Here is a 22782-nt window from a genome sequence, read left to right as displayed (position 1 = left end):
GTTTTTATCACAAATAAACGCAGAATTTATTGACCTAAATTTACCACTAACATGAAGCCCAATATGTCACGAAAAAACAATCTCAGAACCGCTAGGATCCGTTGAAGCGTTCCTGAGTTATTACCTCATAAAGGGACACTGGTCAGAATTGCAAAAAACGGGAAGGTCTTTAAGGTCAAAATAGGCTGGGTCATGAAGGGGTTAAAGCTTACAAATTCTGCTCTAAAGCTGGCCAAATTGCTGGATCTTTCCAGCTTCAGTACCCCTGCACTCCTCGGATGCTGCACGGGTGACGCTGCACTACCCCTGCCCTCCTCAGATGCTGCACGGGTGACGCTGCACTACCCCTGCCCTCCTTAGATGCTGCACGGGTGACGCTGTACTACCCCCTGCCCTCCTCGCATGTTGCACGGGTGACTCTGCTCTACCCCTGCCCTCCTCATATGCTGCACGGGTGACGCTGCACTACTCCCTGCCCTCATCAGATGCTGCACGGGTGACGTTGCACTACCCCTGCCCTCCTCAGATGCTGCACGGGTGACTCTGCACTACCCCTGCCCTCCTCAGTTGCTGCACTGGTGACGCTGCACTACCCCTACCCTCGGATGCTGCACGGGTTACGCTGCACTACCCCTGCCCTCCCTGGATGCTGCACGGGTGACTCTGCACTACTCCTGCCCTCCTATGATTAGCACTTTGCAATTTGAACTTACACAGCCTGGAGGTGTTTGGGGTCATTGTCCTGTTGAAAAATAAATGATGGTCCAACTAAACGCAAACCGGATGGAATAGCATGCCGCTGAAAGATGCTATGGTAGCCATGCTGGTTCAGTATGCCTTCAATTTTGAATAAATCCCCAACAGTATCACCAGCAAAGCACCCCCACACGATCACACCTCCTCCTCCATGCTTCACGGTGGGAACCAGGCATGTAGAGTCCATCCGTTCACCTTTTCTGCATCGCACAAAGACACGGTGGTTGGAACCAAAGATCTCAAATTTGGACTCATCAGACCAAAGCACAGATTTCCACTGGTTTAATGTCCAATTTCTGTGTTCTTTAGCCCAAACAAGTCTCTTCTGCTTGTTGCCTGTCCTTAGCAGTGGTTTCCTAGCAGCTATTTTACCATGAAGGCCTGCTGCACAAAGTCTCCTCTTAACAGTTGTTGTAGAGATGTGTCTGCTGTTAGAACTCTGTGTTTCATTGACCTGGTCTCTAATCTGAGCTGCTGTTAACCTGTGATTTCTGAGGCTGGTGACTCGGATAAACTTGTCCTCAGAAGCAGAGGTGACTCTTGGTCTTCCTTTCCTAGGGCAGTCCTCATGTGAACCAGTTTCTTTGTAGCGCTTGATGGTTTTTGCAACTGCACTTGGGGACACTTTCAAAGTTTTCCCAATTTTTCGGACTTACTGACCTTCATTTCTTAAAGTAATGATGGCCACTCGTTTTTCTTTACTTAGCTGCTTTTTTCTTGCCATAATACAAATTCTAACAGTCTATTCAGTAGGACTATCAGCTGTGTATCCAGCAGACTTCTGCTCAACACAACTGATGGTCCCCACCCCATTAATGAGGCAAGAAATACCACTTGTTAAACCTGACAGGGCACACCTGTGAATTGAAAACCATTCCCGGTCACTACCTCTTGAAGCTCATCAAGAGAATGCCAAGAGTGTGCAAAGCAGTCATCAAAGCAAAAGGTGGCTACTTTGAAGAACCTAGAATATAAGACATAATTTCAGTTGTTTCACTCTTTTTTTTTTTTTTTTTTTTATAAGTATATAATTCCACATGTGTTAATTCATAGTTTTGATGCCTTCAGTGTGAATGTACAATTTTCCTGGTCGTGAAAATACAGAAAAAAATCTTTAAGTGAGAAGGTGTGTCCAAACTTTTGGTCTGTACAGTGTGCGTATGTGTGTGTGTATATATATATATATATATATATATATATATATATATATATATATATATATATATATATATATATATATATATATATATATATATATGTATATATATATATTATATATGTGTGTGTGTATATATATATACATATATACATATATGTGTGTGTATGTATGTATATGTGTATATATATATATATATATATATATATATATATATATATATATATATATATATATATATATATATATATATATATATATATATATATATATATATATATATATATATACATATACACACACACAGTTATATGAAAAAGTTTGGGCACCCCCATTAATCTTAAGCTTAATGTTTTATAAAAATTGTTGTTTTTTTGCAACAGCTATTTCAGTTTCATATATCTAATAACTGTTGGACACAGTAATGTTTCTGCCTTGAAATTAGGTTTATTTTACTAACAGAAAATGTGCAACCTGCATTGAAACAAAATTTGACAGGTGCATAAGTATGGGCACCCTTATCATTTTCTTGTTTTAAATACTCCAACCTACTTTTTACTGACTTACTAAAGCACTTTTTTTGGTTTTCTAACCTCATTGAGCTTTGAACTTCATAGCCAGGTGTATGCAATCATGAGAAAAGCTACTTAAAGTGGCCACTTGCAAGTTGTTCTCCTATTTGGATCTCCTCTGAAGAGTGGCATCATGGGCTCCTCAAAATAATTGTCTAATGATCTGAAAACAAAGATTATTCAACATAGTTGTTCAGGGGAAGGATACAAAAAGCTGTCTCAGAGATTTAACCTATCAATTTCCACTGTGAGGAACATAGTAAGGAAATGGAAGAACACAGGTACAGTTCTTGTTAAGGCCAGAAGTGGCAGGCCAAGAAAACATCAAAAAGGCAGAGAAGAAGCATGGTGAGATCAGTCAAGGACAATCCTCAGACCACCTCCAGAGAGCTGCAGCATCAACTTGCTGCAGATGGTGTCACTGTGCATCGGTCAACTATACAACGCACTTTGCAGAAGGAGAAGCTGTATGGGAGAGTGATGCGAAAGAAGCCGTTTCTGCAAGCACACCACAAACAGAGTCGGCTGAGGTATGCAAAAGCACATTTGGAGAAGCCAATTTCTTTTTGGAAGAAGGTCCTGTGGACTGATGAAACCAAGATTGAGTTGTTTGGTCATACAAAAAGGCATTATGCATGGCAGCCAAAAAACACAGCATTCCAAAAAGAACACTTGCTACCCACAGTAAAATTTGGTGGAGGTTCCATCATGCTTTGGGGCTGTGTGGCCAATGCCGGCACCGGGAATCTTGTTAAAGTTGAGGGACACATGGATTCCTCTCAGTATCAGCAGATTCTTGACAATAATGTTGATGAATCAGTGACAAAGTTGAAGTTACGCAGGGGATGGATCTTTCAGCAAGACAATGATCCAAAACACCGCTCCAAATCTACTCAGGCATTCATGCAGAGGAACAATTACACTGTTCTGGAATGGCCATCCCAGTCCCCAGACCTGAATATCATTGAACATCTGTGGGATCATTTGAAGAGGGCTGTCCATGCTCAGCGACCATCAAACTTAACTGAACTGGAATTGTTTTGTAAAGAGGAATGGTCAAAAATACCTTCATCCAGGATCCAGGAACTCATTAAAAGCTACAGGAAGCGACTAGAGGCTGTTATTTTTGCAAAAGGAGGATCTACTAAATATTAATGTCACTTTTCTGGTGGGGTGCCCATACTTATGCACCTGTCAAATTTTGCTTGAATGCAAATTGCACATTTTCTGTTAGTACAATAAACCTCATTTCAAGGCAGAAACATTACTGTGTCCAACAGTTATTAGATATATGAAACTGAAATAGCTGTTGCAAAAAAAAACAATTTTTGTAAAACATTAAGATTAATAGGGGTGCCCAAACTTTTCATATAACTGTGTGTGTATATATATATATATATATATCAGGTGCAGGGCCTCAAGCAACCAGTCCAGCGATTGCAGCAAGTTTACAGACACTCAAAAAAGAGGCAGCACTCCATAATTTAAGTGAAAAATGTGGAAGGTTTAATCGACCCACATAGCCGGGTGACGTTTCAGCTCCATCTGAGCCTTTATCAAGCCTGATAAAGGCTCAGATGGAGCTGAAACGTCACCCGGCTACTATATATATATATATATATATATATATATATATATATATATATACACACATGTACATGTATTATTCCATCCGGTGTCTGCTCATGTGGGTGCAGTGCATTGGATTCTCGTTCCTCATGCAGGCTTCAAGCTTCAGTCAGCAGACCTGGCATGTTATCTAACCTGTTGCTGCTCATACTTTGCTTTATTGGACATAGGCTGTACTGCAGAAATGTCTTTTCAGTGAGTGATTAATCCTCTGGTCCGCACACCCTCTCCGTGTTCAGATCTAAAGTTCACACTGTCAGTGCAGTTCCTCATTGCAGATCATTCTTTGTGAATAATAAAGTTATAAAGATTTGGCAGGGCTAAAAGTCAATGACAAGCTAACCTGTGAGCAATTTTATTTTACTGTTATATGCAACAGATTTGTATCACACATGTGTCTATAGAAGGTGATTCCCTGACATTTCTTTTTTTTAATTCATTTTTATTTTTAGTAAAATTTCTCATTGAGTCTACGAAAGTGTTAAGCACACATAGCTATTTTACCATACTTTAAATATCTGCTTTTACTTGTATCTACCTGTTTTGAACTTGTTTGGTGTCAGAATATGATGTCCAAATGTTTTTAATTCTATTTTACGTGCATAATTATAGTTGCAGCCGTCTTGTCAGGGCTGCTATTAGCAGAGGTTCTTCACAGCAGCTACATGGACCATAGGAACCGGTAGATTGAAATGACGTCTTGACATTAGGAGAGCTTTCTAGGTATGTCCTGTGTTCGGTTCAGATGCCCTTGGGCAGGCTGAGGGACGGGTGTACTTTGATAATCACCTATGAACAGTCTTATCTTGTATTTTTTGTATATAGGTATCACATTTTATTGTAATTCCGCCTGTGATGATAATTGTAACCCCCCCCCCCCCCGTAAAAATAAAGAAATAAAGGGGGGGGGGGGCTCATGGCTACACAGACCGTGAATAACATTTATAGTTTTACTCAGTTTTTCTGTCACCTTGAGGTCAATTAAAGGTCAATATGATGCTTATGGTCATCACTTGAGCAGTTAAAACTGGTTTTACCAGTTTTGATTGGCGCCTTTTTAACGGTTTTTCATTGGTGGTTATTCTGTTTGGCGGGCTTTTTGAAGATATATAAAGCCCTGTTTTAGCTTTTTTGAACCATTCTGAGGTACCTGAGAAGAAAATATTTTTTATGCATGGCATGAGTGAGCGCATTTGGCATTATCTAGTATTAAATTTGGATGAGATAAAGAGATTCTCTGTAAAAGACTAGAGATCTGATGTGACAAGCAATAAAGATTGCAAACATAAAAAGTCTTCTGTGGCCAAAATCTGAGCTACTTTTCTCGTGACGTTTTCTGAGTAAATTGAAGAGCTTGCCAGGAGTGGTTCATTCTGATCTTCGGCACTGGATTCATCCCATTATCACTCTTTCATCTACAGAGCCTCCTTATTTATGTCAGAGGCACGTCCATAGGATGCTTTATTATACGTACACTAAACATGATTGAATTTCCTCGAAATGGGAAAGAAAATCGATTACCATTATAAATAGTGCACTTAGGCTAAGACAGCCAATATGTTCTAAGATCATACGTGCCCACTTCTACCTATTAAGTGATGGAAAGTAAGATGTTGGTATGTGGTGCATTATTTTGACAGATAAATTAGTAATCGTACATTCCACATTGCTATGAGTTTTGGGCAGTTTCTCTTGCTCCCTCAAAGGGGTATTACCATTTTGTAAATTTAGGCTAGTGATGCACGGCAACTTGGGGCACGATACTTGTCGTACAGCCTAAGTTTTCTATGGGTGTTTTCTATGGGCGCCACAAAGCAAGTTAATCCGTCGCCAAGGGTACATCAACAAGCAAGTTGCAAAAAATCCAATGTGACTGGACTTCATGCGACTTGCATGTTAAGGTCACAATATCCTCGGGGTCTCAATGGACCCCATTGACTTATACTGCACTGCAATGTAGCAGTGACACCTAACAAGCGTTGACCGCTCACCATGTCACATCCAAAGTCACCGTGTAGCCCTAGACTTGAGGCACATTCCCACAATATGGCAAAACTGTATAGTAGATGTGGATACCTCCAATATGACCTGTCTAACTTGAGAACAGGGACCTGATGTTCTCCATAGTGGGTGGCGAGAGACATGGTCAGAATTGTCATTCGTTTGAGGCAGACTTCAATAATCTCTACACTGAGTGGAGCGTGTGATGGACTCTGTTCTCAAGGTGGATGCAGGTCCCATTGGTGGGATCTGCATCTACTGCACATTTCTGCCATACCCTGTGGATATGCTATAATGTACAAGGTGGGAATGCCGTCTAAGCCTCAGACACTAGGAGTTTTATGGATCAGTGTTGCAATGTAGAATTTATGGAGCAATAATATACTGATATCTTTAGTTTTAGCTGTTTTTAATACAATCCCTAGCTACTTTCTGCGTCACTGGAGTCCTCGTATAAGCCTTCCTACATGCCGTGGTAAAATGTTGATGTCTTGGGAAATACATAAAAGTGCACTGTACATTCACTGCTGGCTTAGGTGTGGCTTCTTTATGTGTTTCCACCTGTACTTTAGCCTTCATACTCGCTGATTGAGACAGGTAATGTGTCGATTTGTCGCAATATTTTGAATCTACCTTGTTAATTATATGTAAATTACACAATGTTTGTCTGTTGGGCATAATGACATTTTACAAGCCACATTGCCTTAATAAGTGAACTTGTAAAAATGGTGCTTAGTATCGTGTAAACTGTAATGAAGGCGTGGGCTGTAATACCTGGAGGATTGTTGTATTTTATTTCTTTAGTCTTTAGATTGTCACTAAGCCTTCGGGCTTTTTTTTTTGCTTTTTTGTTTGTTTAGGTAGCCCCTTTCTATAAGCCCTGAAAGGTCTTTCTGAGATGTATGTAGTATTGATATCAGAGAGTTTCCTGCATTGCTTTGTCTTTTTTGCAGTAGTATTTCAGAGAAAATGAGTACAGACATAGTGGTTTTACTGGTTATTCCTGCTGATCACAGAATCTCTCAGAAGTGGGACCCCATGTGATTAGAATGATCTTTGGAGACAAGCGGAGGATGCTTATATTCAAATCAAACAACCTTTACGTATTCGCTGGAAACCAGATTGTTCTTTGGATTTTTCTTTAAATTTTAATCATTTTTATATTGGCACGCAGAGGAGATAAAGTAGTAATAATGGAAGTTACCACGCTCTGTATATATTTCTTCCGCTAAGGGTTGGATTTATTTTGAGTCTGCTGTTGGTAATATGCATTGCACGTCTTTGCTTTCCCTCGATAGCAGATTGGGTTGTTGGATTGCAATATTTTCTATCCTCTTATGTATTTTTTTTTAGGTCTGTTCAGTTGAGCATACTTTCAGTCTCTATTCTGTCCATATGCTCAACGAAGTGAACACAGAACAGAGCAGGTCATTGTGCTACTTCTTTGTGCTAGTTCACATGAGGATTTTTCACAAGAGCCAACGGTCAAAGTGGAAAAAATTGCAGCGTGCGCCAGTTTAGTCTTGTTTGCAGACAGGATCATGCTCGCCTCAATTGTGGTGAAAGGCACATGGCTCATAAGCCTATTCACAATATGGACGAGCACATGGATCTGCACGTGGGAGAAGTCATGTTTGCGCTTACTTTAAACTACCATTTTGTCTAAACATAACCTAATGGAGATAATTTTCATTGACTTAAGGCCCCAATGCACACTAAACTACTTTCGTCTGAACTTGCTAATATCGAGAGGTTCAGTTGATAGTCTGATGTGTATGAGAGCACCGGCCGACTGATTGTCTTGGGGAGATGTAAGCATGTCCGATTTTGGATTGCCAACTGCATTGTTCTCCCAGAGATAACATAAACCTCTTGCCAACGTGTCAACTGGAGTCTATTTTTATTGAGCTCCCCAGTTCATGGGAGTGTTGGCTGAGATGGCTGTCTGCCAAATGATCAGACAAAGCATCAATCGGCTGGCAGCCATCTTGCGTGTCTGTCCAGTTATAGACCCCAATCTTTTCTGATAACATATTCGTGTATATTGGGCTTAGGAAGAATAGTGGCTAGCTATCAACCTTAGAATTTTCTGGCAACTATTTGAAGGAAAAAAAAAAAAAAGCAACGAAAAAAAAAGCAACGATGAGATGAAGAAATCTGGTTAAAATGTCAACGCGTTTCGGAGACACCGTCTTTCTTAAGGACAACCACAAAAACCAATGGTAGTTGTCCTGAAGAAGGAGTCGGAGTGACTCCGAAACGTATTGACATTAAACCAGCATTTCTTCTCAATGTGGCTTGTCATTTAAGTAGCAGCGCAGGATACTTACATCGCCCTTGGCACATTTGTATAATGTTAAAAGTTAACATCTACAGTAATTTCATGCAGATCAGCTGTTTTAAGGTATAGAAATTATTCTCCCGGAGTTATTTTTTTTATTCTGCATTTTTTTTTTATACATATGCACAACGAAGAATGAAAAGAAACTTGTCATGGCAGAATAATCCATGTAATTTTTGTGTTTTATTTTACAGTATCGCTCCCGGGTCTCTTTCCTGCTTCGAAAATGTTGCAATTTAACTGATGTCAGCCATGGCTACAAAGGTAGAACTGTCTACCAGAACTACACGGAGTGATATTTTAAATGAAGCAAAACCGTCAAGGACATACATTAGTCCTCTATCAGATGCAAGCAATAAGGCCGCTGATACAAATATATCCACGTCCCTAATTACTGATGATATAAGAAATCTTTCCAAAACCGTAAGCATGCTTAACACTGGTATGAAGCCGAGACTCTCCCCAAAGCCTTTTTCAAGGGACAAACCTCCAGAAAGCAGAAAGTCAATAGGAATGCCCTTCACTTTGGCTGGAGATGTGAAGCAACAGAGTGCTGTGCCATTTCAAGCCACTACCAGCATATCTCTATCTGGTAGTACAAAAAGTAATGAAAGTGAAAGAGTAGGTCTTCGCCTATTCACATCACCCCCTCAAACAAGCACTGATGAAGACCAAGGAAATAAGTCGGAAATGTTTTCTTCAACTGCAGCAGGAAGAAGACAGAACACTAGTTGGCTTCTCAGAACAAACAGTATAGGTGAATCCAAGCCTAATCCACAAACTGAAGATGGTAAAGTCACATCTAAGCCCCCGATGATGTATAGGAAACCTGAGCTTTCTCAGCAAGAAAAAGTCTTTTCGAGCTACTCAAGAAGAACTCTTTCAGATTCTGTGGAAGAAACGAGGGAGTCTGGAGAGAAGATTGTAGAAGCAGGTAAACCCGATAACATTGATAGCATAACAGTTAGAGCTCAACTAAGGCAAAAACGTCGTCCAGTGTCTGCTGTGTTTCTAGAATCAAATGAGCCCACGAGTGACCAAAAAGTAGTTGATGAACCCAGAAAATGGAACAGAAGACCTCTTTCTGAAGATCTTACCTCACTGTTTGAAAGCAGAGGCATTGTTAACAAAAAAGAAAAACCCTCTGAAGAAACAAAGGAAAATAGACCTTTCACGAAAAGTTTTCTAAACAGTGTCAAAGATGAGCAGTCTAATCCTGACCCCAACGAAGGAGATTACACAAATGCTAAAAACTTTTCCAGCGACACTAGAACTGGCATAAGCGGAAGTTCCATAAGAAAAGCCTATTCTGTGCGCATGGAAAAAGACAAACCAATGGAAATGCCATCTAAGAAGCAGCAGCAAATAGCTGACGTTGGTGAAAATGAAGGAGTTATGAAGCTGTCGGCAAATATTAGTAGTCAGCCTTCAAAATGTCTCCCTGATGGTTCATCTGGGGACGTAAAGAAATTAGATGACAGTAGAATTGCCCCCGGAATAATGAGACGGCGAATTAGTCTTTCTATTGCCAATACCAGCTCCTCTGAGGATGCAGAAGTGACTTCGAACACTGAGGACAAGAGTACTGCCAACACCGAAAGGAAATCTAGAGGCCTAGTCTCTGATAAGGCGGCAAAGTCTGGAACAGAATGGACAACTTCACTATCCCCGACAGTGAGCACAGATTTGACAATGTAAGTGTAACAGTGTATAGGATATGTATACATTTACATAAATCTTTCTCTGAGGAATCCCAGTACTGGTATTTTCCTACCTGGCGTAAGGCATTGTCTCCCTTAGCCCGATATAGAAATTGAGCTGAAAAACTCTTTCAATGTAAAAACAATGCTTACATTTTTATGTCCTAAAATGGGGAGAAAAATCTTTAACTGCTAGTTTGGCTTAAGAGAAACAATGAAAGCCTGGCTTAAAAATGGGGATGGGTAACAATTTTTATATCTGGCCCTAGTTCAAAGCATCCTAGTAAGACAATAGAAACATGTCCCTGCATTGCAATCCATTTCTTTCCGTTGTAGGGGTGAGGCAAATCACTTCACATACAATAAGCTAAACAATCTTCTGTCAATCATTGACCGAGTCATAAAAATAGAGTTAAAACGGTAATAAAAATATTAACGGCTTAACAACCGTGTAACAAACATTTGCTTCATGGATGTCCACATTTAGTCGATATTAACATATGTTTCCATACGCTTGCAATAATATGCATTTTATAAGAAACGCTTTCTGGAGCAGGGATTTTAAGAGGTAATGTCTCTTCTTGTGGAGAATGACGTGCCGGTGTGAGGAGTCCTGTAGGCCATGTAATGCTCCTCTGAAGAGTATGGGTAAAATGCATTTCTTCATACATTTTATTCCTAAAAAATGGAAAAATGGTGGAAGAAGAAAGTTTTGAAATTCTTTTTTTTTTTTGTGTAGTCATTTTGTTATTTAACCTGTTCATGTTTTAGTGGGAGTCTCACCTGTAAAACACAATTTTATACCGAGCACATACTCCTATAGTGGACTTAGTCCCTAATAAAAACCATACCTTTATTCTATAAATCTATCCCTCCGTGATGCAAATATTCGGTGTTTGATTATGCTAATTAGGGAGCTCTGCTAACCTCTGTTGTGGCACCCAGCTTCAGTACATTTTTGTGCCCCTTAATTTGGGTATCCTCATCTCGCTTTAGTGATGGATAGCTTTGGCTTGCTCAGAGCCACTGCTGTCATGGGAGAAAGCCACCTGCACTCCCTCATTGTCGTAGCCACTAGATCGGAGCGCGCACGCACACCGCGCTCTCCTCACTGTGGAGCATGCAGCATTAGAGAGGAGAAGCTGTGTGCGGGTATACTCCGATTTAGGAACTCCAACATTGAGCTAATGCAGGCACCAGTTTTCTCCCTGTCTCTGGTCAAACCTGCGCTGTCTATCACCTTAAAGGGGAGGAAAAGTGTAAAGAAGCTGCCAAGGGTGCACTGAGCACTTTAACTAGTTTAAGAGATTAAAGAGCATTTTTTGCACCACACGTGGGGACAGAATTATATGGTAAAGGCACATGGAATAACTATGTGCTTAGTTTAAATTATGTTTTAGGGGTGACTTTCCCTTAAAGACGTTGTACAGAGGCCCGGACTGTGCTTTGATCTGGCAGTGTTCTTTTTTTTTTTTTTTTTTTTTCTTGGGATGGTTTAATGTTATGAGATGTAGTTGGGATACGCCATCTTTATAATTGTTGAGGTGAAGCCCCTGGAACTCCCCCTGTCATGCGCAGCCCTGCAACTTTAATTCACATTAGACCAAGAGACTCAAACTCGTCTGGCTATATGGGTGGCACATAGAAAAATGCTTAATTTGACTGGCCACACTCTTTGCAGGATAAGATGACATTTTTTAGTGATACCATTTTGTTATTTTCTATACACCTTTTTTAAGAATTTTTTTTCCAAATATTTTTGACATGATATTTAATGGGTTTAAATTGCACTAATTGTATGGGATATGGTACAGTTTTTATAGCTTGGGTTGGCGGTAACAAATGTGAACTTTTGTTGTTTACTCTAGTTTTGTACATAAAACATCATTTTAGTGACAAAATATTTTTTCATACTTTTTATTTTGAAAAAAAATTTTTTGTACGTTAATTAGCACTATACAATAATACTGTCTTACAATTACCACCTTTTAGTAATTCTGGCCAACATCTTGAAGTTATGTCTCCCATCCTGGTACCATCTTGTAGTTATGTCCCTATCCTGTAGTAATATCGCCCATCCTGTTCCTTTTTCTGTAGTAATGTCCTCCTTCCTGGTCCCAATATTGCAGTAATATCCCCCTTCCTGGTCCTTATCCTGCAGTAATGTCCTTCTTCCTGGTCCCCATATTGCAGTAATATCCCCCATCCTGGTCCTTATCCTGCAGTAATGTCCTCCTTCCTGGTCCCCGTATTGCAGTAATATCCCCCTTCCTGGTCCTTATCCTGTAGTAATGTCCTTCTTCCTGGTCCCCGTATTGCAGTAATATCCCCCTTCCTGGTCCTTATCCTGCAGTAATGTCCTCCTTCCTGGTCCCCATATTGCAGTAATATCCCCCTTCCTGGTCCTTATCCTGCAGTAATGTCCTCCTTCCTGGTCCCCATATTGCAGCCATGTTCCCCAGCCTGGTCTCCATCCGAGGACGCACATTCAACCTGGGCCGGGTCACCTCATTACAGGAGCTCACATGCCTGCGGACCACTTAAAGCAGCCTAAGGGGCTGCGTGTTTGAGACCCCTTAGAGGAACAGTGTTGCTGTTTCCTGCCAGCCAGTGTGTGGTAGCACTGAATTAAATGGAGAAGCTATGAGTTAGCCACCAGCGTTACGGCTCCTTCAGTCTGAGGACTACATAGGGGCTCCTTCACGCAGATCTAGTGGTAACACTCCTAATTGTAGCATAAAATCTTTTGTAGATCAGTCACAGCTTACATTGTGGGGTGGCACACAAACCACATACCTACTGTGAATAACATGACTGACCCTGGACTGGGTTTTAACCCCTTCACCCCAAAGCCTGTTTTCACCTAAGTGACAGGGCCAATTTTTACAATTCTGACCACTGTCACTTTATGAGGTCATAACTCTGAAACGCTTCAACGGATCCCGGTGATTCTGACACTGTTTTCTCGTGACATACTGTACTTCATGATAGTGGTAAAACTTCTTCGATATGACTTGCATTTATTTGTGAAAAAAACAAAAATTTGTCGGAAATTATGAAAATTTAGCAATTTTCAAACTCTTAGTTTTTATGCCCTTAAATTAGAGAGTTACCGGTATATCACATAATATAGTTAATAAACAACATTTCCCACATGTCTGATTTACATCAGCACAATTTTGGAAACATAATTTTTTTTTGTTAGGACGTTATAAGGGTTAAAAGTTGACCAGCGATTTCTCATTTTTGCAACAAAATTTGCAAAACCATTTTTTTACGGACCACCTCACACTTGAAGTGACTTTGAGGGGTCTATATGACAGAAAATGCCCAAAAGTGACACCATTCTAAAAACTGCACCCCTCAAGGTACCCAAAACCACATTCAAAAAGTTTATTAACCCTTCAGGTGCTTCACAGGAATTTTTTGAATGTTTAAAAAAATTGAACATTTAACTTTTTTTTTACAAAATTTTTACTTCAGGTCCAATTTGTTTCATTTTACCAAGGGTAACAGGAGAAATTGGACCACAAAAGTCGTTGTACAATTTGTCCTGAGTACGCCGATACCCCATATGTGGGGGTAAACCACTGTTTGGGCACATGGCAGAGCTCGGAAGGGAAGGAGCGCCATTTGACTTTTCAATGCAAGATTTGCTGGAATTGAGATCGGAGCCCATGTCACGATTGGAGAGCCCCTGATGTGCCTAAACAGTGGAAACCCCCACAAGTGACACCATTTTGGAAAGTAGACCCCCTAAGGAACTAATCTAGATGTGTGGTGAGCACTTTGAACCTCCAAGTGCTTCACAGAAGTTTATAATGTAAAGCCGTAAAAAAAAATTTATATTAATTTTCACAAAAAATGATCTTTTTGCCCCAAATTTTTTATTTTCCCAAGGGTAAAAGGATAAATTGGACCCCAAAAGTTGTTGTGCAATTTGTCCTGAGTACGTCGATACTTCATATATGGGGATAAACCACTGTTTGAGCGCATGGCAGAGCTCGGAAGGGAAGGAGTGCCATTTGACTTTTCAATGCAAAATTGGCTGGCATTGAGATCGGACGCCATGTCGCATTTGGAGAGCCCCTGACGTGCCTTAACAGTGGAAACCCCCCACAAGTGACCCCATTTTGGAAAGAAGACCCCCTAAGGAACTTATCTAGATGTGTGGTGAGCACTTTTAACCCCCAATTGTTTCACTAAAGTTTAGAATGTAGCATTGTGAAAATTAAAAAATCATTTTTTCTTTCCACAAAATGATGTTTTAGCCCGCAATTTTTTTTTTCCTAAGGGTAACAGGAGAAATTGGACCACAAATGTTATTGTCCAATTTGTCCTGAGTACGCTGATACCCCACATGTGGGGGGGAACCACCGTTTGAGTGCATGGCAGAGCTCGGAAGGGAAGGAGCACCGTTTGAAATGCAGACTTAGATGGAATGGACTGCAGGTGTCATGTTGCATTTGCAGAGCCCCTGATGTACCTAAACAGTAGAAACCCACCACAAGTGACCCCATATTGGAAACTAGACCCCCCAAGGAACTTATCTAGATGTGTTGTGAGAGCTTTGAACCAACAAGTGTTTCACTACAGTTTATAACGCAGAGCCGTGAAAATAAAAAATATTTTTTTTTCCACGAAAATGATATTTTATCCCCTATGTTTTTATTTTCCCAAGGGTAACAGGACAAATTGGACCCCAAAAGTTGTTGTCCAACTTGTCCTGAGAACGCTGATACCCCATATGTTGGGGGGAACCACTGTTTGGGTGCACGGCAGAGCTCGAAAGGGAAGGAGCGCCATTTGAAATGCAGACTTAGATGGATTGGTCTGCAGGCGTCATGTTGCATTTGCAGAGCCCCTGATGTACCTAAACAGTAGAAACCCCCCACAAGTGACCCCATATTGGAAACTAGACCCCCAAAGGAACTTATCTAGATGTGTTGTGAGAGCTTTGAACCAACAAGTGTTTCACTACAGTTTATAACGCAATGCCGTGAAAATAAAAAATATTTTTTTTTCCACGAAAATGATATTTTATCCCCTATGTTTTTATTTTCCCAAGGGTAACAGGACAAATTGGACCCCAAAAGTTGTTGTCCAACTTGTCCTGAGAACGCTGATACCCCATATGTTGGGGGGGAACCACTGTTTGGGCACACAGGAGAACTCGGAAGGGAAGGAGCCCTGTTTTACTTTTTCAAAGCAGAATTGGCTGGAATTGAGATCGGACGCCATGTCGCGTTTGGAGAGCCCCTGATGTGCCTAAACAGTGGAAACCCCCAATTATAACTGAAACCCTAGCCCTAACCCTAGCCCTAGCCCTAACCCTAGCCCTAACCCTAACCCTAGCACTAATGGGAAAATGGAAATAAATACATTTTTTTACATTTTATTATTTTTCCCTAACTAAGGGGGTGATGAAGTGGGGTTTGATTTACTTTTATAGCGTTTTTTTGGCGGATTTTTATGATTGGCAGCTGTCACACACTAAAAGACGCTTTTTATTGCAAAAAATAGTTTTTGCATCACCACATTTTGAGAGCTATAATTTATCCATATTTTGGTCCACAGAGTCATGTGAGGTCTTGTTTTTTGCGGGACGAGTTGACGTTTTTATTGGTACCATTTTCGGGCAGATGACATTTTTTGATCGCTTTTTATTCCGATTTTTGGGAGGCGGAATGAACAAAAACCAGCAATTCCTGAAATTCTTTTAGGGGGGGCGTTTATACCGTTCCACGTGTGGTAAAATGGATAAAGCAGTTTTATTCTTCGGGTCAGTACGATTACAGCGATACCTCATTTATGTAATTTTTTTTATGTTTTGGCGCTTTTACACAATAAAAACTATTTTATATAAAAAAATAATTGTTTTTGCATCGCATTTTTCTGAGAGCTATAACTTTTTTATTTTTCTGCTGATGATGCTGTATGGCGGCTTTTTTTTTTGCGGGACAAGATGACGTTTTCAGCGGTACCATGGTTATTTATATCCGTCGTTTTGATCGCGTGTTATTCCACTTTTTGTTCGCCTGTATGATAATAAAGCGTTGTTTTTTGCCTTGTTTTTTTTTTTTTTTTTTTTGCGGTGTTCACTGAAGGGGTTAACTAGTGGGATAGTTTTATAGAGCGGGTCGTTACGGACGCGGCGATGCCAAATATGTGTACATTTATTGTTTGGTTTTTTTTTTTTACATAAATAAATGGATTTATTGGGAAATGTTTTTTTTTTTTATTTGGGGATTTTTTTTTATTTTTTTTTACACATTCTATTTTTTTTTTTTTTTTACTTTCTAACATTGTCCCAGGGTGGGACATCTCTGTATTAGATCAGATCGTTGATCTGACACTGTGCATAGCACACTGTCAGATCAACGATCTGACAGGCAGCTTAGCTGGCTTTCCAGCGCCTGCTCTCAGCAGGCGCCGGCTAGCCAGGTCACTTCATGACCCGGAAGGAGTCCGGCGGCCATCTTGGATCCGGGGACTCCTTCCGGGTCACCGGAGCAACGCGATCTCATTGCGTTGCTCCGGTGGGAGAGCGCAGGGAGCCCCCGTCCCTGCGCGATCCCCCTCTATGCCGCTGTCACTACTGACAGCGGCATCAGAGGGGTTAAATGCCCGCGATCGGCGATAGCGCCGATCGTGGGCATTGCTGCGGGGTGTCAGCTGTCATATACAGCTGACACCCACACCCGATCACCGCGGCGCTCAGCGCGAGACCGCGGTGATCGGTGCGCCGTACTAGTACTGCTGCTGGCAATAATGCAGTGCCGGCAGCGCAGTACTAGTACGGCGCATGTCACGAAGGGGTTAATTCATATTTTTGTAACATGTGGTCTTTGTATACCAAAACAAGGAGGGTCTCCAAAACAAAGAACAAGTGTCAATCTTTCAATTACAGTTTTTCTCTATAATTTCCACTCTTGGTTTTGGCATACAAACACTGATGAAAAATATCGACGTGTGAATAGGCCCTAAGGATATGTGCCCACGATCCGGAATAGCAGCGTTTTGGATACAGCGTCCAAAACGCTGCGTTCTAGGTTACAAATACGCTGGATGGAATTTATAGAAATCCTATGCCCACTGCGCTTCTATTTACATGGCAAGGTTTAAGTATCAGTTTCTTAAATGTTTCTCTGGTTTCTTATTCTAATTTTCAATTTTTGATTTGTCTTTAAAGGTTTGCAAATTCCCCTTTGAAATCTGAGAAGCTAAATGAAGAAAGGAAGGGCAGTTTTTCCTCTCAAGAATATATTGCTCCGAAGGTAAGAAGTGTTGGCCTCTGCCTTTCTGTATGTGAAAGGGAGCGCAGGAAAATGGTTGGAAAAGGTATCTGTGGTCTTGATAATGTGTTCTTGTTCAGCAATGTCTGAACATAGGCTGACTTATCTTTCACATCATCTGAAACCTCCGATTCCAATCTCTCGCTTGTTACATTCATAAGTGATATCAGCAATTGTAAGAATCCTATATTAGCAATGTCGACAGGGGCGACTATTTCCAAGAAAGAAATGTATAAACGATGATCATTGTTGTCTATGATTGACCCATTTGCACCAACAGTAAACAGCACATATGCATGAATCCTTATACACAATGTCAATGAAAAAATCAGCCGCACTCAGATAGTTGAAAATTATGCAAAAAGTGTTATTTGTTTATTCATGTGTACAGACATCACCGGGTGCTTATGGCATATAGTAATTGCGGACAACAAGGTTAACGTTTCGACCAGGGGCGGTCTTTGTCAAAACCTCACTGTAAAACAAATACATGATATGAATGTGCTGTACATACAGTCATGGCCAAAAGTATTGACACCCCTGCAATTCTGTCAGACAATACTCAGTTTCTTCCTGAAAATGATTGCGCAAACAAATTATTTGGTATTATCTTCATTTAATTTGTCTTAAATGAAAAAACACAAAAAGAATTGTCCTAAAGCCAAATTGGATATAATTCCACACCAAACATAAAAAAGGGGGTGGACAAAATTATTGGCACTGTTCGAAAAATCATGTGATGCTTCTCTAATTTGTGTAATTAACAGCACCTGTAACTTACCTGTGGCACCTAACAGGTGTTGGCAATAACTAAATCACACTTGCAGCCAGTTGACATGGATTAAAGTTGACTCAACCTCTGTCCTGTGTCCTTGTGTGTACCACATTGAGCATGGAGAAAAGAAAGAAGACCAAAGAACTGTCTGAGGACTTGAGAAACCAAATTGTGAGGAAGCATGAGCAATCTCAAGGCTACAAGTCCATCTCCAAAGACCTGAATGTTCCTGTGTCTACCGTGCGCAGTGTCATCAAGAAGTGTAAAGCCCGTGGCACTGTGGCTAACCTCCCTAGATGTGGACGGAAAAGAAAAATTGACAAGAGATTTCAACGCAAGATTGTGTGGATGTTGGATAAAGAACCTCGACTAACATCCAAACAAATTCAAGCTGCCCTACAGTCCGAGGGTACAACAGTGTCAACCCGTACTATCCGTCGGTGTCTGAATGAAAAGGGACTGTATGGTAGGAGACCCAGGAAGAACCCACTTCTTACCCCGAGACATAAAAAAGCCAGGCTGGAGTTTGCCAAAACTTACCTAAAAAGCCTAAAACGTTTTGGAAGAATGTTCTCTGGTCAGATGAGACAAAAGTAGAGCTTTTTGGGCAAAGGCATCAACATAGAGTTTACAGGAGAAAAAAAGAGACATTCAAAGAAAAGAACACGGTCCCTACAATCAAACATGGCGGAGGTTCCCTGATGTTTTAGGGTTGCTTTGCTGCCTCTGGCACTGGACTGCTTGACCGTGTGCATGGCATTATGAAGTTTGAAGACTACCAACAAATTTTGCAGCATAATGTAGGGCCCAGTGTGAGAAAGCTGGGTCTCCCTCAGAGGTCATGGGTCTTCCAGCAGGACAATGACCCAAAACACACTTCAAAAAGCACTAGAAAATGGTTTGAGTGAAAGCACTGGAGACTTCTAAGGTGGCCAGCAATGAGTCCAGACCTGAATCCCATAGAACATCTGTGGAGAGATCTAAAAATGGCAGTTTGGAGAAGGCACCCTTCAAGTATCAGGGACCTGGAGCAGTTTGCCAAAGAAGAATGGTCTAAAATTCCAGCAGAGCTTTGTAAAAAAAACTCATTGATGGTTACCGGAAGCAGTTGGTCGCAGTTATTTTGGCTAACGGTTGTGCAACCAAGTATTAGGCTGAGGGTGCCAATACTTTTGTCTGGCCCATTTTTGGAGTTTTGTGTGAAATGATCAAGGTTTTGCTTTTTGCTTCATTCTCTTTTGTGTTTTTTCATTTAAGACAAATTAAATGAAGATAATAATACCAAAGAATTTGTGTTTGCAATCATTTTCAGGAAGAAAATGAGTATTATCTGACAGAATTGCAGGGGTGTCAATACTTTTGACCATGACTGTATATACATGGGCATACATATAGGTAAAAAACTAGAGGCTCCATGATCAAACAATACCTCCCGAAACAAAACTACATCAAGAACTATATACAACCTTATATACAATAAGCTGGCATCATGACAAAAAACATTATATAGCATCTCTGGGTATTACTATCCCATAAAGACAGGAGAAGCAGGAGAAATTCAAAAGAATCGCATCCGACATGCAGAGAATACATATGATTAGATAACTCCGGTAAAGTGATCAAGCCGTTAGAAACATATACTGACCTTGTGACAATAGAAATGGAAAGAAGGAATGTAGGAGCAAGTCCCAAAAGGGGCTAGAAGAGAGGAAAAATAAGGAATGTCAAGAAAACCATGTGCATCAATAGGGAGGCAGGAACAAGAAAAGAGTTGACATAGTTACCGGTCCTACTAGAAGAGTAGAGGAGTCATGTCCGCCTGGTAGGTGATGCAGTGGCAAATGTGAGTAGCGATCGTGCGATAAGCAGGCAGCGTCTGTTGTCATTTCCGGAACTAGGTGGCTCGGCTCGCAGCTACGGCAGTCGGGAGAGAGGTATGACACGCAGAAGTGTGTGTGGTGCCATTGCGCCTGCGCACCAGACGGAAGCCCGGCGCATGCGCGGTGTGTCCCGGGGATGGGGATATAACTAGGCACAAAGCGCTTGAGCAAAGGATTGTGGCTAGTGTCTTTGGAGATAGGATGACCGCAGTAGTGCAGATGTCCTTATACACAATGGACATAGCCTAGAAGTAGACAAGTACAGGTATTACGTAGCTTTCATTGTAACCCAAGCTGCAGTTCTAGTCCGGCAGCACATTACCTGCTTCCACGTGGCTGGGCCATCAGCACATCCACTGTTTACCTGCCTTTTTAGGGTGTATGACATCTTATATGAATGGCCACCATGCAGTACTGTGATTGATGAGTGCATAGCTGGCTGAATCTGCAACACATTTCTTCCATTGGCTTTTACATATACGGTTCACTATAGTAGTTTAAAATAGCTGATTTTGTGGCAGGTCTCTGAGATTAAAGGGGTTGTCTATGATGAGACATTGCTTTTACATATCACAAGAATTGCTTTCGTTAGTATTTCGGATTTATATCCAGTTTGTGGAGGCAAACCCCAACCTTTTACGCTATTCATTCTTATTACTAGTCTGTATATCATTATACCATATGTTGTTTGCTCTTTCTACATCTAAACATTTTACTATATTATTATTTGCACATACTATTGAAAAATACCGTATGTTCATGATTTGTAGGTACATCTATGTTCCACCTTTGTTACATAAGAAGGGTGGATATAAAAGTGCCCCAATGCCTATCTTCCATTTAGGGGTCTCATTGATGGAATCCTAGAACCAAATGCCTCATAATTATTTCCCAACCTGGAAGCTGCATCCCTTATTACACCGGCCACACTAAAACTGAAACTGGTTGTTAGCTGAATTCTGTGTCTTTCTGACCAGACCAAGGGATCTTCTAACTCCACCAGCTTCGTCCTTGGGCATATACCTTCACCTACACCTTCCATATTGCAGAACATTAGGAAAGGACTAATAATAGTATTAACGTGACAGAATGGCCCACACAATTGCCCCCCACTTCACAGAACTACCTATGTTGCCGTAATGACACAGCTCAATGGGGGGGATGAAACATTTATTGCATTCATCTCTTGTATAAAACATAAATGTAGCAGTTAAGAAATAGTCACCTGAAAATGCTGTCCAGCTTGCAACCACAGTTTTGCTTCTAGATATAGAGAGTAGTGATGAGCGGGTGTACTCGTTGCTCGGGTTTTCCTGAGCATGCTCGGGTGACCTCCGAGTATTTATGACTGCTCAGAGATTTAGTTTTCATTGCGGCAGCTGAATGATTTACAGGTACTAGTCAGTCTGAGTACATGTGGGGGTTGCCTGAATGCTAGGGAATCCTCACATGTAATCAAACAGGCTGGTAGCTGTAAATCATTCAGCTGCCGCGATGAAAACTTAATCTCCGAACACTAACAAATACTCGGAGGTCACCCGAGCGTGCTTGGGAAAACCCGAGCAACGAGTACACTTGCTCATCACTAATCGAAAGGTATAATGCTGCTGCTCCACTGTGTGATGCCCTAGGTCTGATTCCTGGTCTTGGCCACTGTGTAATGTTGCTTGGAGTAAAATGCAAAGTATTGTGGGCATTACATTGTAGAATTAAGGACTGTCTTACAGTCTTTTCTGGAGAGACAAATCGTGATGGGAGAGGTAGCAAACTTAGTACATGCATTTGGTAAGCCTAATGAAAGGATGTGTCCAGTCATCATCTTTGCTGCTTTAAGGTACCTTCACACATAACGATATCGTTAACGATATCGCTGCTTTTTGTGACGTAGCAACGATATCGTTAAGGAAATCGTTATGTGTGACAGCGACCAACGATCAGGCCCCTGCTGGGAGATCGTTGGTCGCTGAACAAAGTCCAGAACTTTATTTCGTCGCTGGACTCCCTGCTGACATCGCTGGATCGGCGTGTGTGACACCGATCCAGCGATGTCTTCACTGGTAACCAGGGTAAACATCGGGTTACTAAGCGTAGGGCCGCGCTTAGTAACCCGATGTTTACCCTGGTTACCAGCGTAAAAGTGAAAAAAAAACAAACAGTACATACTTACCTACCACTGTCTGTCCCCGGCGCTTTGCTCTGCACTCCTCCTGTACTGACTGTGAGCGTCGGTCAGCCGGAAAGCAGAGCGGTGACGTCACCGCTCTGCTTTCCGGCCGCTGTGCTCACAGCCAGTACAGGAGGAGAGCAGAGCAAAGCGCCGGGGACAGACAGCGGTAGGTATGTACTGGTTTTTTTTTTTAACTTTTACGCTGGTAACCAGGGTAAACATCGGGTTACTAAGCGCGGCCCTGTGCTTAGTAACCCGATGTTTACCCTGGTTACCCGGGGACCTCGGGATCGTTGGTCGCTGGAGAGCGGTCTGTGTGACAGCTCTCCAGCGACCAAACAGCGACGCTGCAGCGATCCGTATCATTGTCGGTATCGCTGCAGCGTCGCTTAATGTGAAGGGGCCTTTAGTCGCATCAAGGCTGTGGCTACAAGGCGATGGGTCACACTACAATTCTCTGAAAATTCGAACAACAGTAACATTTGTACAACCTTTATGTGACCATGCTGT

At 41.4% G+C, this 22782-nt stretch overlaps 1 protein-coding gene across 3 annotated transcripts in view; it reads left to right on the top strand.

Annotated features, from left to right (window-relative positions):
• Positions 1-22782, top strand: part of KIAA1671 (KIAA1671 ortholog) — a 225434-nt gene that overhangs the window by 43927 nt on the left and 158725 nt on the right. For all 3 annotated transcript variants that reach the window (XM_069759154.1, XM_069759138.1, XM_069759147.1), the window contains exons 2-3: positions 8650-10149; positions 17348-17432. In XM_069759154.1, the coding sequence (XP_069615255.1) occupies positions 8699-10149; positions 17348-17432 (1536 nt within the window). In that variant the 5' untranslated portion in view covers positions 8650-8698. The remainder of the gene's footprint in view (positions 1-8649; positions 10150-17347; positions 17433-22782) is intronic.

Source organism: Ranitomeya imitator, chromosome 1 (genome assembly GCF_032444005.1).
Source record: "Ranitomeya imitator isolate aRanImi1 chromosome 1, aRanImi1.pri, whole genome shotgun sequence".
Classification (NCBI taxonomy): Eukaryota; Metazoa; Chordata; class Amphibia; order Anura; family Dendrobatidae; genus Ranitomeya; species Ranitomeya imitator.
The sequence above is the reverse complement of the archived record's forward strand: the minus strand, read 5'-3'. Positions and strand labels throughout refer to the sequence as shown.